At 38.7% G+C, this 16,261-nt stretch overlaps 1 protein-coding gene across 5 annotated transcripts in view; it reads right to left on the bottom strand.

Annotated features, from left to right (window-relative positions):
- The window catches only part of col11a1 (collagen type XI alpha 1 chain), a 314,486-nt gene that overhangs the window by 230,575 nt on the left and 67,650 nt on the right, over nucleotides 1–16,261 (bottom strand). For all 5 annotated transcript variants that reach the window (XM_008109137.3, XM_016993104.2, XM_016993102.2 and 2 more), the window contains exon 5: nucleotides 132–260. In XM_008109137.3, the coding sequence (XP_008107344.1) occupies nucleotides 132–260 (129 nt within the window). The remainder of the gene's footprint in view (nucleotides 1–131; nucleotides 261–16,261) is intronic.

The raw sequence follows: 16,261 nt of genomic DNA, 5'->3' as shown, positions 1-16,261 counted from the left end.
TACACATATTAGTAAAGGAGGCTACCCCTTTAGCTCTAAATAAATGCTTAAATGACTACTTGCAGAATAGCCTGAACCCAGCCTACCTATTAAAGTAAAATACATCTAATAAAACATGGCTCATTACTCACCTCATCAACCTGAGGTTCTTGAGCTTGGGGAGCATTGGGCACAGGGGAATCGCAGTCTGGGCTATAATGCTCACAATAGTCGTAGGCTGCTCTAGGATCTCCGATGATCAACAGCTGCTGGATATCACCCTGCCGGGAAACATAAGAAGATTGTAAATCAGCCACCATTACATTCATGGGGAGTAATGAATAAGAGTCCTTCTGTAGAAAACAACCTTGATTAAGTGAGATCTAACAGAGGTTTAATTATTCTGTAGCACCCATTAATTTATCAGTACAATTTATATTTCTCTATTATGGTTTCATCAGGCTGTGTTAATGGCTTTGTTGTGTACAAACAGGTGATTTAGTGAGAGGTGAAGTCATTTTGTAGCAAGAGCCAAATCTTTAAGTCCTTATGTGTAAATTAGTTGCATGATTCAAATATGGGCTGTAATTGTCCTCTTGTGATCTACGAGGTAGTAACAATGCAATCTCTATATTATCAGACAACAAAGGTGAGCAGAGACAAATTTGTGATGGCTGCCTTTGAGGATGCAAACCGTTCAGAATCAAAACAGTCAGTATATGTTGAAACATGAACTAGGATATAAAACTAGGATATATGATATGGGAATTGGTTAAAAATTACTTAAGAGAGGAAAAAATGAGAATTATCATATGAGATCCAAGTATGTAAAACTAAAAACTGAGCCTTACAATAGGAGAATAGGAGCAGACCGAGCTACCAGAATAAATCTGAGAAGTTATGAATAAAAAAGAACCTTAACATCACCATGCAATAGATGGAAGTCGATTTTAGTGTTATTTCTTTTGGTTTCTCTTTTTCGTTTTTCTTTTTTTTCTTTTTTTGGTCTCTCTCTCTCTCTCTCTCTTTCCTTTCTTTTTCACATTTTCAACCCTGCTCTCAATTTTGCATTTTACTTTATTATATGTCCATGTCTATGTCATTGTTGATTTGAAAAAGCTTGAATAAAAATTTATTTTGGAAAAAATGAAACTATGATATAAGGTGAAGTGTGGTGGCATATATAATATTTTTTAAATCCCTACATATACAAACACACACAATTTAAGAATACCAGTTTGTATGTATCTTCATTTAATGAGGGGTTTTTTTTATCATGTCAGAAGCGAACAAGTCGCTTCTGGTGTGAGAGAATCGGCTGTTTACAGAAATGTTGCCCAGGGGGCGCCCGGATGTGTTACCATCCTGTGGGAGGCTTCTCTCATGTCCCCGCCTGGGAAGTTAGGGCTGACAGATGGGAGTTCACCCTGCCTCACAAATTAGAACCGCCAACCTTCAGATCTTCAAGTCAGCAATTCAACCAGCACAAGGGTTTATTAACACATTGCGCCACCATGGCTCCTATTTAATGAGGTAACAGAATAGCTATTTAATTTCTTCTGCCCAAAAAAGGAATGCTGTCACAAAAAGAGAGCTTATATCTGCATGCAATTTGTATATTATTTTTAAAAATACACACATACATACTTAAATATACAGACTCTTGAAAATGATCAGATATACTGAACATCATGCTTGAAGTGAACATCTTCACTAGTTAACAGCTGGCCAGAGTCTTTTTTCAAAACAGGATGGTTTCCACAGAAAATGATATACAGGCTGTCCCTGAGTTACAAACATCCAATTTACAACCAACTAATAGCTAAGAATGATGGCGAGAGAACAGGAAGTGAGACAAATCTACCCCTACAATGGGACATTCACTCCTGAATGGATTATCATAGGGAAAAGCTTTGCCAACTGAATCCTGATTTCCACAACAAGCTAGCTACATTTTTCAAAATCCAACTGTCACAGGGACAGAAAGTGAGGTGAAATCTTCTGAACAGAGGCACAGACAGCAAAACAAACACCACAGGGGTATTCACCCTTCCCTATGCTAGCTATATATATACTTGAAAAATGTATCTGATCTGACTTACATGTACATTCAACTTATGAACAAATCTACAGAACATATCTTGTTCGTAATTTAGGGACTGTTTGTACAACCGCATTAATATATCTACTACCCTTGAATGGAAATAAATAAGGCTTAAAGAACTGGATAATACACTGAGATACACACACACACACACACACACACAAGTAATGATCAGCCCATAATGAACCAAAAATTTAAGTCCCAATACCTTAAAAATTATTATATTGCTATCTTCTTGTTAGAACCTACAGGTCTAAAAAGGGCTTACTTTGAATGGTCCAAAACACCCGAAGAGCCAAAGTTTGCCCATGCCTGATCTAGCTACTGTTTAGTTGATATTTTTTAGCAGCATCAGCATGGGTTGCTGGTAAAGGAAGGCTATAGAAACACTGATCTTTTGTGTCAGTTTGAGAAACATATTCTTTCCATGAGTACGTAGGGTGTTCACATTTAAAGAAGCAATTGCATGAAATCAACTCAAGCTATTTTGCACTTAAATTATACAAAAACCCTTAATACTTACAGCCTTATCAGATGGAGCAAAATAAGGATCCTAGGACACTTCAGCCCCAGTTCATTCATGAGGCCCCACATCGACCATCTTATGACACCAACACAAACGCATTCCCTGTTTAGTAAGAAACAATGAGGCTGCTCCCGGTGTCAGCCACACAGCAATGCTTTCCCAGGTGTCAGCTGCTGGCCGAGGCACCAAGGTTGCTCTGCTGCTGCCCTGATTTGCCACAGAGGCAGGTGAATCACAATGCTGGTAAGGCTGCATGTTTATGAGGTCCCTAGCCTTTTACTAATAGAACATTTCAAGTAACAATAAGACATCATAGCATAAATATGGAAGGATCATACAAATTAAAAACTCTGTCATGTAAGGAGATATGGCAATAATGGCACTCCATGCAGTCATGCTGGCCACATGACCTTGGAGGTGTTTATGGACAATGCTGACTCTTTGGCTTAGAAATGGAGATGAGCACCAACTCCTAGAGTCAGACACAACTAGACTTAATATCAGGGGGAAACCTTTACCTTTGGCCATTATATGCTGCGCTACCTGCAAGTTAACTCCACATAGATTTTTTTCAAATTCGAGAACATATAATTCTATGTTAGACTGCATTCTATATCTCAATTAAGTTTAAAGGTCTTGCCAGTTTTGTACAACTAGATCTGATTCATTTATCACAGTAAGCCTGATTTAACATGAAAGAGCAGTCTGTTTATATCCTCTTTCCAACTGCTCCCATTTTTAGCAAATGGTCTAAACAAATCACAGGCCTTGAACCCTTGGTTTATACAGTGTTACATGTTAATGAAAAACCAACAACACCAAAAAAGAAAGAAAAACAATCAAACAAAAACTAAAGAAATATGCACAGAACAGATCTTTCTTCCTGTTAAAGCTTGGTCTGTTGGGGCAGAACGAACCAGAGCTAATTGATTCAAGGGGCACATCTACATTGACTACATAGGTCAGTAGATTCATCGTAACCTGGGTTAAGCTAACCTGGGGGAAAACCTGAATCCTGAGGCAGGATTAGGTTGTCTCCCAAGCTACGTCTGTCCAAACTAGTGGCAGCTGTCTTGACAAATTGACCTGCTTACTAACATTAACAATAGTCCATCTTGTCCTCTCCTATATATTTGTTCTAAAGCAAATGTAGTTGCTTATATGTTTGTTTTAAACAGAAGCTTCAAGTGCACTATCAAGCTAAAGCGCACTATTTGTGATGTACAAGTACATCCTATGGTATACAACATCGTGCCCCATCACAGTTACATTATGCCCTCTGAATCAGTTTGTCACATGTTAGGCTTCAAAGAGAATTAAATTTATAGGCCTAGAAAGTTAACCAAGGTTCTGAACAAAGAACCTTAATTTTATACAGTCCCCATCCTCTATCCCATGTATAGGCAAACTTTGGTCCTCCTTGTGTTTGGGACTTCAACTCCCACAATTCCTAACAGCCGGTAAGCTGACTGGGATTTCTGGCAGCTGAAGTCCAAAACACCCGAAGAGCCAAAGTTTGCCCATGCCTGATCTAGCTACTGTTTAGTTGATATTTTTTAGCAGCATCAGCATGGGTTGCTGGTAAAGGAAGGCTATAGAAACACTGATCTTTTGTGTCAGTTTGAGAAACATATTCTTTCCATGAGTACGTAGGGTGTTCACATTTAAAGAAGCAATTGCATGAAACCAACTCAAGCTATTTTGCACTTAAATTATACAAAAACCCTTAATACTTACAGCCTTATCAGATGGAGCAAAATAAGGATCCTAGGACACTTCAGCCCCAGTTCATTCATGAGGCCCCACATCGACCATCTTATGACACCAACACAAACGCATTCCCTGTTTAGTAAGGAACAATGAGGCTGCTCCCGGTGTCAGCCACACAGCAATGCTTTCCCAGGTGTCAGCTGCTGGCCGAGGCACCAAGGTTGCCCTGCTGCTGCCCTGATTTGCCACAGAGGCAGGTGAATCACAATGCTGGTAAGGCTGCATGTGATGAGGTCCCTAGTTAACACATAGAATCATAGAATCATAGATGGAAGAGACCGCACGGGCCACCCAGTCCAACCTCCTGCCACGATGCAGGAAAATCACACTCAAAGCACCCCTGACAGATGGCCATTCAGCCTCCAAGAAAGGAGCCTCCACCACAGTCTGGGCAGAGAGTTCCTATGCTGAACAGCTCTCACAGTTAGGAAGTTCTTCCTAATGTTCAGGTGGAATCTCCTTTCCTGTAGTTTGAAGCTGTTTTTCCGCATCCTAGTCTCTGGGGAGCAGAAAACAACACATGCCAATGTAGATGCAGGTACACAATTGTGGGCAACAGTCATGATTTTCACCCACTTTCAGTTTCCCACATAGAAGCTTTCTCTTTCTATACTCACTATGACACCAGCACAGCAATAAAGAAATCAGCTCACATGTTTTTATTATGATTTGTTCTGCATTTAATCCTGTGGCTAATCGAGCGCATAGAAGACTAATGCTTTAATCTTATTTTACTTACACTGCTGCAACTGACTCACAGTTATTCCCATTACCCTTCCCTTTTCCCCCATTCAGATGTTTTATAATCTAATAATCATCCAGAAGCAACAGACAGTACTTTAAAGTCACGCATAAGATTCCTTGACTTTAATTACATTTGCTTATGAATATGCACTTCGACTGTTCAGAAATCATCAGTCTTCCACCTGACTCCCTCTGCCCAACCCCTCATCCACGTTCATATATAGTTCCACAAAGACACATGAAATCAACCGGAAAAACTACAAGCCTCTGCTTGAACATTTCATCTCCTTTAAACTGAAGATGTGCATCTGTTTCTGGAGGGAATGTGTGCACACTGGCGTGGGGGGAATTCTCTTTCTTTTTGTGCTGTCAATATTTTTAATCACCAGGAACTCACCTACATTCCTAAGATCTAATTCAGGATGATTAGCTTTCCTAACATTTAAATTGAAAAATCAAGTATATTATTCCTATCAGTAGGTTCACACATGGTGATTCATCCCATTGTGACGTTAAGAAGGTTCACTGACAGCCACCACAACTGAAAGGATGCCTGTGATACTTGAAGAATCACAACACTCTGAACATGACTCTAAAACCGGGTTCTCCAAATTCTATTTTAAAATAATATTTTTGTATGTGTCTATTCTATCATATTAAAATACTGATATCTCTTGTGAAATCGCAGGCAAAATCTGTGTAACTAAGGGCCGTTTCACATAGCCATAACACCCAGAATATCAAGGCAGAATAACCCACAATATCTGCTTTGAACCGGGTTATCTGAGTTCACACTGCCATATATCCCTTAGGCCTCTTCCACACAGCTGAATAAAATCCCACATTATCTGCTTTGCACTCAGATAACCCAGTTCAAAACAGATATTGTGGGATTTTCTGCCCTGATATTCTGCATTATATGGCTGTGTTGAAGGGCCCTAATTTAAATCTATTTCAAATTTAGATCAATGAAAATAATTTCAACTAACTTCAAGGTTTTGAACATGCATACTTTCTGAAATGATTATGTAAATGTGTTACTGTTGTAGAACAGCTCTGGGACCCTTTTTAATTACTGAATAGTTACTTGTTATAACTGCAGTTGTTTCAAATATAACTCTTTCCTTTCCTGTTTGTCAGTGGCATGTGTGTGTGTGTGTGTGTGTTAATTGTCTGTGGCATGAAATACACTTTCTTCACAGCAAATACCGAGGGCCCACTTTACAGAACAGTTGCACTACAAAAGGAAATAAATTGTCTAACATCCAGTTATTGCTTTAGTGTAACTGAGCCATGTCACTGCTATCTGGAAAGGGACTTGCTTATAAATTATTTGCAATATCTTACTTCCAAATTCTGCTTTGAACATATAGATGGCAGGACTTGTTCTTTCAAGGTGTGCTGGGATTTTTTGGGAATGCCCTTTGTAATATAAATTGAAGGCTTCCTTGGCAGATGATCTATCAGAATTGTAGATCAATAGACCTTCCTAGTGTTGTGTAGAAACAACTTTGTACAGGGAGACAGTGACAGAAGAAGAAGTAAAAGGTGACAGTAATGGTAGACTGGAGGAGCTGTTCACTTCCTCCCATTGCTATTTTTATTGCTGCTGCTTCCCTGTGAGATTACTGAAGACAGTTTCACACTATACCATTATAGCATGATGATACCACTTTATGTCCTCTTCTACACTGCCATATAATCCAGATTATCAAAGCAAATAATCCACATTATCTTCTTTGAACTGGATTATAGGGCAAACTCATCAGAAAGGCTAGACAAAGTGTCCTGCTTCATCTGGTTTCTGGGAGAAAAGAGAGGGGCAGCAGGGTGAATATGTCACCCTGGACACAGATCCCTCTGAGGGGAAGTGTCTCCCAAGGATTCGTGCTACTCATAGCTCCACCTGCACAAAACAGGAAGCCTCCCATGTTGAGAGTGAAACCTAAGGCGATGCTTTCACTTCGGTTGGGGGTTGGCCTCAGCCAGAAGTCACACATCAGTTTACACAGGGGAGAGGGGAGGAAAGCATGTATTTTACATAACTCCAGGGTATGCAGTCTTCCAAAATGCACATTTTTCAGCTAGAATTGGATTATAAGTGTACATTTTTAACACATGCTTTTTGTCTCATAACTCGATCCCTCCTGCATTTTGGCTAGACATTATTTAGCCAGCACCCCTTTTAACCTTCTGGGTTAAACTTCTAGGTTTTATAGCATGTATAGAAGGGCCCATAGATGCCCTTCATCACTTGGGGAAGCATCTCTGGAAAACACTGTTAAATGTATTATGTACTCTGGGTTGGTGAAGTGCACATAATTGCTCACATATGGTTCTCAGGGTGCTCAAGGTAATCCCAGAGTGCATGGATATGAATCGTTTCCAGATATCTTTACACAGAAATCAGCCATTTGCTTCTTACCCCTGCCTTTGGATGCTAAAAATAGACTAGAAATGGCATGAAATTACTTCAAGGTAGAAATGGTTGTGCATCATGCAACCATTAGGGGAGGACATGTACATAAATATTGATACTCAGTAGTTGTCTCCCCTGTTGAAGTCTGGGCCTTGGATAATTCTTGCTATGAGCAGAGATGTTGACCATACATTAGCAATCAACTGCTGACATAAATTAACAATTTTAGTATGTGCATGCTGAGCTCTTCCAAACTTTATGGGACTTCAAGGGATCCCATGCAGCCCCCGCCCCCAATTTCTTAATACCTGCAATACAGAATGGAAACATTGTATAACAGAGCCTATTAGATGATGCAGGAAGACTTTCTCCCTGCATCCATCATTTCTCATCGGGGAAGCGTTTCTGAAGTGTCTCAAAGCACTTCATGGGAAATATCGGCATTTCAAAATATGACCACTTTGTTTTTTTCTGTCATTTCTCCTTCATAGTAAGCTTGGCTTTTGAAATTGCTATACGGCTAGAGACTAATGAGATTGTTTGGAAGGAGAGGAGCCCAGAGAAGGAGGGATGCAAATCAATTCCTCCTCTCTCCTTGGGTGTCTCAGGATTGGAATAGAAAGTCTAGTATCCCCAAAGTTGTCTTCCCCAAGGGTTTTTTCTTAATGAGTGGGTAGCTACTGCACTCACTCATGAGATAAATCTGAAAATGGATGATTATAGGAGGAAAAGGCAAAAAATGACACTGTGTGATGGGACCTGATAAATGATATAATTTGCTTTCTAATGCAACAGGACATAACATCACAGATATATAACTCCCCTCCAAGTGGTATAATGTCCCTACACTCAAAGATCACAATATACCTAATATTCTACCCTCCCTATGTCTACTTGCTAATATTCCTCCTTAGCGGAAAGGAAGAAGAACAGACAACAACAATGGCCAACTGGTACGCAGAGATTTGTTTCTCGCTAGATACCTTGCCCTGCTTGAGAACACCTCCATGCATCATCCAGAAATAAAATATGGCATTGTTTCTCTAAAAATATGTACACAAATTTAAGCAATTGATACTCATTTCATACAGTCAATTAACTAATTTTCCCTAATTAAATGACAGTCAGAGTAACTACACATAAAGATGCACAACAAAGCCATTTCTAAATATAATAACCTCATTCATTTAGTTGCTCAGGTAATAAAATCCAAATTTCCTTGAATAATGAAGTGAACAATGCAATGCTTTTCATTTATGGTGCCTGTTTAGCGTTCCAGCTGACGATAATCCATTGCCTCCCTTGACAATTGAGACATCAGAATTAAAATCTGGCATACAAACACTGGGCCCAATTCCCCACTCAAATTTAAATGCTAGCTTGACCACTACTCAAAACATTTTCAATCCTAAATCCATTAGGTGTTTAATTACGGAACAAAATTGGCTTCAATATGATTTCATGTCCAGTCCCCATGTGACTCCTGTAACATATATTTAAATACTATAATACTGAAATGAGATTCTTCATCATGCTTATGACATAATTTTCTATTCCACATTTCAATAACAGCTTGATCCTGAAATCTAAAGAATAAACCTGGAAGGAAAAAAACAAAATTATATACTATAAAGATTTTGCATAATACATGAACCATTTCTTGATGTAGACTCTGTTCCCAACAACTTACACATTATTTTGATTGGTGAAATTGTAACATCATGTGAAATGCATTAACCTCATAGTATATTACACACCAGCTGTTATCATCATTCCATGCAATAACCCAAATGAGTTTATGAACCTTCCAGATCTATTATATGCACACTGGGCTAGTAAACAGGCCATTGGACATCAATTTTGCCCCTGGCAATAATACTAAAGGAACGCTTTGGAAAGCTATTCATTGTCTGGCTATTGTTGCCCTAGTCATTTCCAGTTAATTTTTTACTAAGCTCTACAATATGTTTTTATAACGAAATGATAAATCCTGTGTGCAGGTATATTAATATCTCTAAAATTATTTCAGTTGAGCTCTGAAAAAACAATTCATTGGCATTATATACTGAGAGCCAAGTTAAATGTGATGTCAGCAGTTCTTTGTATTTAAACATTTGAGGTCTGTCCTAAATTAAATATACATATGATGCTTGGGCCCTGATTTTGAAAACAATAGAGGACAGCCAACCCCACCCACAACCACATCTAAGATGATTTAGGCCCATTCTACACTGCTATATAAAAACCGGATCATCATATTTGAACTGGATTATATGGCAACGTAAACTCATATAATCCAGTTCAAAATAGATAATGTGTATTACCTGCTTCGATAATTTGGATTATATGCCAGCGTAGAAGGGACCGTAAGGATACTATCTGCAGTGAACTATTATGGAACAAGAATGCATTTCCCAAAATTGGGATTATGGGGGAATATCTCTCCTAACATACAACTTTTTAATGGCATTCCAGCATACTTACAGGGCAAGGGTTTGGTATCTATAACTTCAGCAACCTGGTCCCCAAAGATGAAAGCAAATAAATCATTTCCCAAAATAATCATTACAACCTGTAGTTGGATTCTGCCCTTCCCGTTCCATCTGAGTGAAACAGAGAGGGAGTAAAATGTAGGAATAAAGTATTTATTTGCCTAGAAACTGAGTGGGCTTCACGGAGCTTTCTCTCTCTTTCTGCCCTGATGCTTTTGGATTTCACCCAACTATACTCCACACTCTTTGTTTCCACTGAAAGAAAAGAAAAAAAAGGAAAGACCCTGAAGGACTCCAGAGCTATGCCTGCCTGTCGGGCCTCCTTCCCCTGCCTGAGATATTCACATCCATCAGCATCTGTACCAAGGCATCTGTTGGGTGTATCCAGAGGGAGCAGCCTTCACTTTCTATTTAGTTAGGCAGTCCCATTTGTGAAAGCCTGTGGAGCCAAAGCTCTCTAGATGCTGGCTTGTGTTGTGGGGTGTACTCTTTTTAAAAAAGCAAAGCTGTGGAATTCTGGCAAGGGATTGTTCTCGCTGGAGCATGTGTTTGCAAGAAGCACACCAGGTCTTGTTACGGTTTGGCAAGGCACATAGAAAATTACTTAAAGCTGCTGCTGTTTCGCTGGCTGCAGTGTTCAGACCCTCCCTTCAGCCATCCCTTGAGCCAAAGAAATGGGAAACTGCTAATAAGAATCCACATTTAAATAGGAGTGCAGGCGTTGTAGTCTAAGCGTTAAGGCCTGAGTGAAACAACTATTTCAAGGTGGGAACAATGCTGGCTATTAGCCAACTGCTCCACCATTTCCCTATACCTGTTATTTTAATTTCCTGGTCACCCTCCAACCAATGTTCTTTTTTTGAGAGTTGGCTCACATTTTATGCATCAGGAACTATAGTTGGAATTGCAGGTATATGATTTAGTCACATAAATAAATTCAGCTATGATTTGGACATTTGGATCAACAACAATTTCTCTTTTGTATGGTAGCCATAACAGGGATTAGCAATTGCATATGCCCAGCCATCATCAAAAGAGTAATGTCTTCTGTCAGCCTGGTGTTTTTGCACACAAATGTTTCTGTCTGAGTTCTTTGTGTGATTTAATAGGGCATGCACAAGAAGAATATGAATTGATATTGCTTGTTGCCTGGGCTTGGCCCCATGTAAGCCGCCCCTAGTCCCCTCGGAGAGATGGGGCGGGGTATAAAAATAAAATTATTATGATATTATTATTATTAAATCTGACAATTTTAAAATCAATTGGTCTTCTTCTTACTTCATTTCTACATATCTCAAAGGCACCCACATTCCATCTTATGGAGTGAGTGTAAAATATTTCCTGTCTTTCTCCTAATATGGTAATCAAGGTGACTCACCTAGATCTAGAGAAAATACAGTTTAAAAGGACAAAATACAGCTTTAAAATAGTACACATAATTTCAAGAGTTTACAATTAATTAAATCAACTATCTAATCCAAATATCATTAATATAAAACAATTCCATATCAGATTCTGATATCTCTTCACCCTTTCCATACTGCAAGATTTCTGTGCATTCATGTGTATTCTTTTTTTTTTTTTAAACTACCAGCACACATATACACCCCTTTTAAAATATACACACCGCTATCTGCACTTTTTCTACTGGTTAAGCATATTTGAATGCATCTTTAAAGGAGTGCATTTTAAACAAATATAATGTTCAATATATACCTGGTTTGGTGTGCATTCTGCTACTCAAACTCTCTCTCTCGTCTTAGAAAAGCATACATTTCTAAAGTAAGATGAACTGTTGTAAATAGAAGAGTGTGTGTAACAGACATTTGCATCTGGAAAGATTAATACAACCTCCCCCCCCCCTTCCCATTCCCACATCATGTACGTGGTGGAAATAATACAACCTGCCAAGTTCTGACAATGTAAAGGGCTTTATTAAGCACCTATGACTGAATGAATGAATGAACCAGTGTACACAACTTCTTTCATGCAAATGTTACATTTGAACAAATTTCCTGGCAAGATTCTGCTAGCAAGCCCATATAATAATAATAATAACAATAACAATAATAATAATAATAATAATAATAATAATAATAATAATAATAATAATAAACTTTATTTATACCCCGCCACCATCTCCACAACGGGGACTCGGGGTGGCTTACATGGGGCCATGTCCAAAACAATACAATGTAAACAGCATATAAAAGAACAGCACAGCATATAAAGGAACACCACAGGAAATATCTACTGCTGAACTGTACTTCCGGTGAACTTCACACCTCTGATACCATATTAAACCAGACGTGGGCAACTGCACCAGGCCCAGGGGCCAGTGTTTCATCCACACACACACCAAGTAGGTCAAACCACTGCATTCTGAGCAATCTAGAGGTGACCTGAAGCCACTTCTCAATTCAGATTTAGTTTGAAATGTGTCCCTTCCCCATCCCCCCAGATTAGTAAATCAAATATTTGGGGGAAATTGAGGGGGTGGGGAGGGAGTCAATCCAGCTAACTCATTTTAAGCACTTTAGCACCAATTTTGTCAATTGGGCTAAAGAAATAGGTGCTAAATAATAATAATAATAATAATAATAATAATAATAATAATAATAATAATAACAACAACAACAACAACAACAACAACTGACAAAGTTCTGGAACACAACACACCAAACATCATAGTTGTGGAAAAGAAAAAGGTTTGGATCATTGATATTGCCATCCCAGGTGACAGTCACATTGACGAAAAATAATAATAAATAATAAACCTTATTTTTACATCCTGCCCCATCTCCTCGAAGGGACTCGGGGTGGATCACAACAGGGAAAAGCCTGAAACAACGACACAACATATTTGACAAAAACTTAAAACCTTTCAACAATACACAAAATAAAATAATAGACAATACATTAAAATCCAAGCAAATAAAATCAGAGCAATTAAAAGCAACCAGCTGAAAAACTCAGCCGTTATCAGGACCTCAAGATTGAATTTCAAAGACTCTGGCAGAAACCAGTACAGGTGGTCCCGGTGGTGGCACATTGGGGGCCGTGCCAAAAGATCTCAGCCAGCACTTAGAAACAATAGGCACTGACAAAATTACGATATGCCAACTGCAAAAGGCCACCCTACTGGGATCTGCAAGCATCATCCGAAAATACATCACACAGTCCTAAACGCTTGGGAAGTGTTCAACTTGTGATTTTGTGATATGAAATACAGCATGTCTATCTTGTTTGCTGTGTCATACAATAAAATAATAATTATAATTATAATTATAATAATTATAATTATTTTAAAAAATCACGTGTCAACTACAAAAGGCCACCTTGGATCTGCGTGCATCATTCGAAAATACATCATACAGTCCTAAACACCAGGGAAGTGTTCGACTTGTGATTTTGTGATATAAATCCAGCATATACATCTCATTTGCTATGTCATATTATGTTTTTGTGTCAGTAAAATAATAATAATAAATTTTATTTCTACCCTGCCACCTTCTCTCCAAAGTGACTCGGGGCAGCTAACAAAATACAGCCAAGTGCCGCAATATAGACAATACATAAATCTAAAATGATAAAGCCATAGAATTACAATCATGCACATACATAATTAAAACGTAAAACATTAAAATCATACAGTGCACAGATCACAAGGTCTGTGGAGGTGGGAAGCAAGACATTAATAACTGTATTATTTATTAATGAGGCTTTTTTATTCCAGACTCCTATCAGGACATCTCAGTTTGGTACAAGGTTTCATAGCACAGTCATCACACAATTAGGCAAGCACACAACATATATTTTTCTTTCAAGGGTTTCCAATCAAAGGATAAGAGGAACTTCTTGATAGTGAGGAGAGTCGAATTTCTTCGATTTTGAATTGTCTATCTTGAATGTTCCTTGGATCATAAGGTGACCTTCTCTACCATGAAACTGTGTAATGTGTGTTAAGCTTACTGTCAGTCCCAGATAAAACTCACTGACAGTCCCAAATAAGCAATAAGTAATGGGTGAAATCCATTACTTATTACACATCCTTCACATCTGACCAGAAGTTTCAACACAGGCATAATTCTAGAGGCATGCTTTCTTTAACAAAACTGTCACATCTTGCATTTCTGCATTGGCCAACTATCAGGAGTCCGAGGTGCTTATTGAAACAATTTACCTAGCTGCAAAATCTCTGCTGAATCAAATCAAATGCCTAAAAGCTGCTGGGCAAGTGCCAGGCACTTTCTAATTAGTTGCTTGATAATAAAACCATAGACTGAAAATAACAGCAGTCTAGACAGCCTGGATATCATTACCATAGAATTTGGAATAACCTGCTGCAGAATTCATTTAATCTTCCTGCAAAACACACACACACACACACACACACACACACACACCCAAGGGGACTGATGATTTCCAGAAGCCTTGAATACAATATTCCACTAACCAAAGTCTACTGCAGACTTGAGCAGCAGAAAGACTTTTTATACAGTGTACCTGCCAGGTTTCTCAAAGGCTGGAAAAGCAATATGTGATGACAACAAAACTTTTTTGCCAGCCAGAGCTTCCACAGGAATCACTGACACCAAGCACTTGATACTTAAACCCTAGAGGCAGGCTTCAAAAAGTGGAAGCAAGCAGTACAGAAGACAGCCATAGAAATGAGTCGCCAGTTGAGGAAGCAAGAGGAAAGGCCTCTTTTGATCCCTCTGTTCTCTTCATTCCCTCACAATATAACTTTTGTTGGAGATTTTTCTGAGTGTAGTAACTCCTTCCCACTCCCCAGTAATTGATACTACTGTAGGATTGAAGGTAGGGTGAAGCAATCAGCTGTGTTACTGGGGAAGGTGTGACTTGTAGTTCAATAGAAAGAATCAGATCAGGCAAGTCTATTGACAGCTATCATGTCTTCTCTGAAAGATGAGAATGGGATGCCATGTGAAACTATGGTACAGTGCCTACAAACCCAATCCTGTACCCTGGTATTACTTTGAAATCAGAGTAGGAAGATAACTGACCAGTTCTTTGCAGTGGATGAGCAACAGATATTACACCTAGTTGCTAGAATCTTGTTGGTACCATAGGTCATGGGTTACATCAGTGTATATTCTTTTAGAACTGTTGAGGAAGGAGATATCCAGTACCACCTTCTGCAATACTCTCATTTAGAGTTTTCAAGAATAATTGGGGAATCCCTAGTGGATCTCCGTCTCTGGCCACTGCTTGTCTAACATGGTGCATTTAAAAGGTTCTGGATGCTTTTGAATACTTTGCAAAACAAAGGAGTCTTGTGCTGAGGGCTGAAGCATTTTTTTCCTTTAACAGGAACCCAAAACCGACCAGATCATGCCAAGTGCACCCAAGCAGCTGATCGGTGGTCAAGGTGATGGAGCTGTACCAAGGAGGGCCCTGGTTGCTGTTGAACATCTAGAGAAGAACTGAAGAAGACCCTTGGGAAGAAGAAGTAGTAGTATATTGGGGGAAATTAGACTCCACAGACTGCAAATTGGATCTTATCCAATATCCAGCATTATGATGTTATATGCACAGTATTCATTTGTTTTATAGTACTACATTGGAGATTAAGAGTGAAATTTGAAAAATAAGATGGCAAGAAGGGTTTATTTCATATGCTTTTAGTTTTTACCTTTTCTGGGGAAGAGTCTGAAATGGCCACATTATAGAGAGTAGCATTTAAAGGATGGGAGTGAGGCAAAGATGTAAGAAAAAAACAGGTAACAATACATCACCAACATCAATACTTGGATCACTCCATTTCTTGAAAGTTCTGCAACTTTATTATTTAAGAACAAAAACAACCAAAGATTGATTGCAAATATATATTTGCATCCTTTGACTGGTAAGGAATATTGCCAGAGACAAAAAGGAAACACGCCACATGGCACTCATCTGGAGACAACTTTGGGAGTTTTCTACACAAGTGAGATTTTCTGGTTTGTATAATGTCACTCTGATAGAAGAAAGCTTCTAGTAATTGCAGAAACTTCACATACATCTCATCTGACATATCCAATACTTTAATTTCATTTGTGATGCTTCACTGCACATGTCAATTCACAAGTTACTGCATTCTGCAGTATATTACACAAAATTATATTTTCCTTAGTTGTGTTGCTTCAATAGTGATTATTCTAGCGCCAGTTAAACACCATTGTCACTTAGGCTAGGCCTGCACAATCTGTGGTCCTCCAGGCTTT

Source organism: Anolis carolinensis, chromosome 4, assembly GCF_035594765.1.
Source record: "Anolis carolinensis isolate JA03-04 chromosome 4, rAnoCar3.1.pri, whole genome shotgun sequence".
NCBI classification, from domain to species: domain Eukaryota; kingdom Metazoa; phylum Chordata; class Lepidosauria; order Squamata; family Dactyloidae; genus Anolis; species Anolis carolinensis.
Note: the sequence above shows the minus strand (reverse complement) of the source record. Positions and strands in the feature narration are given on the sequence as shown.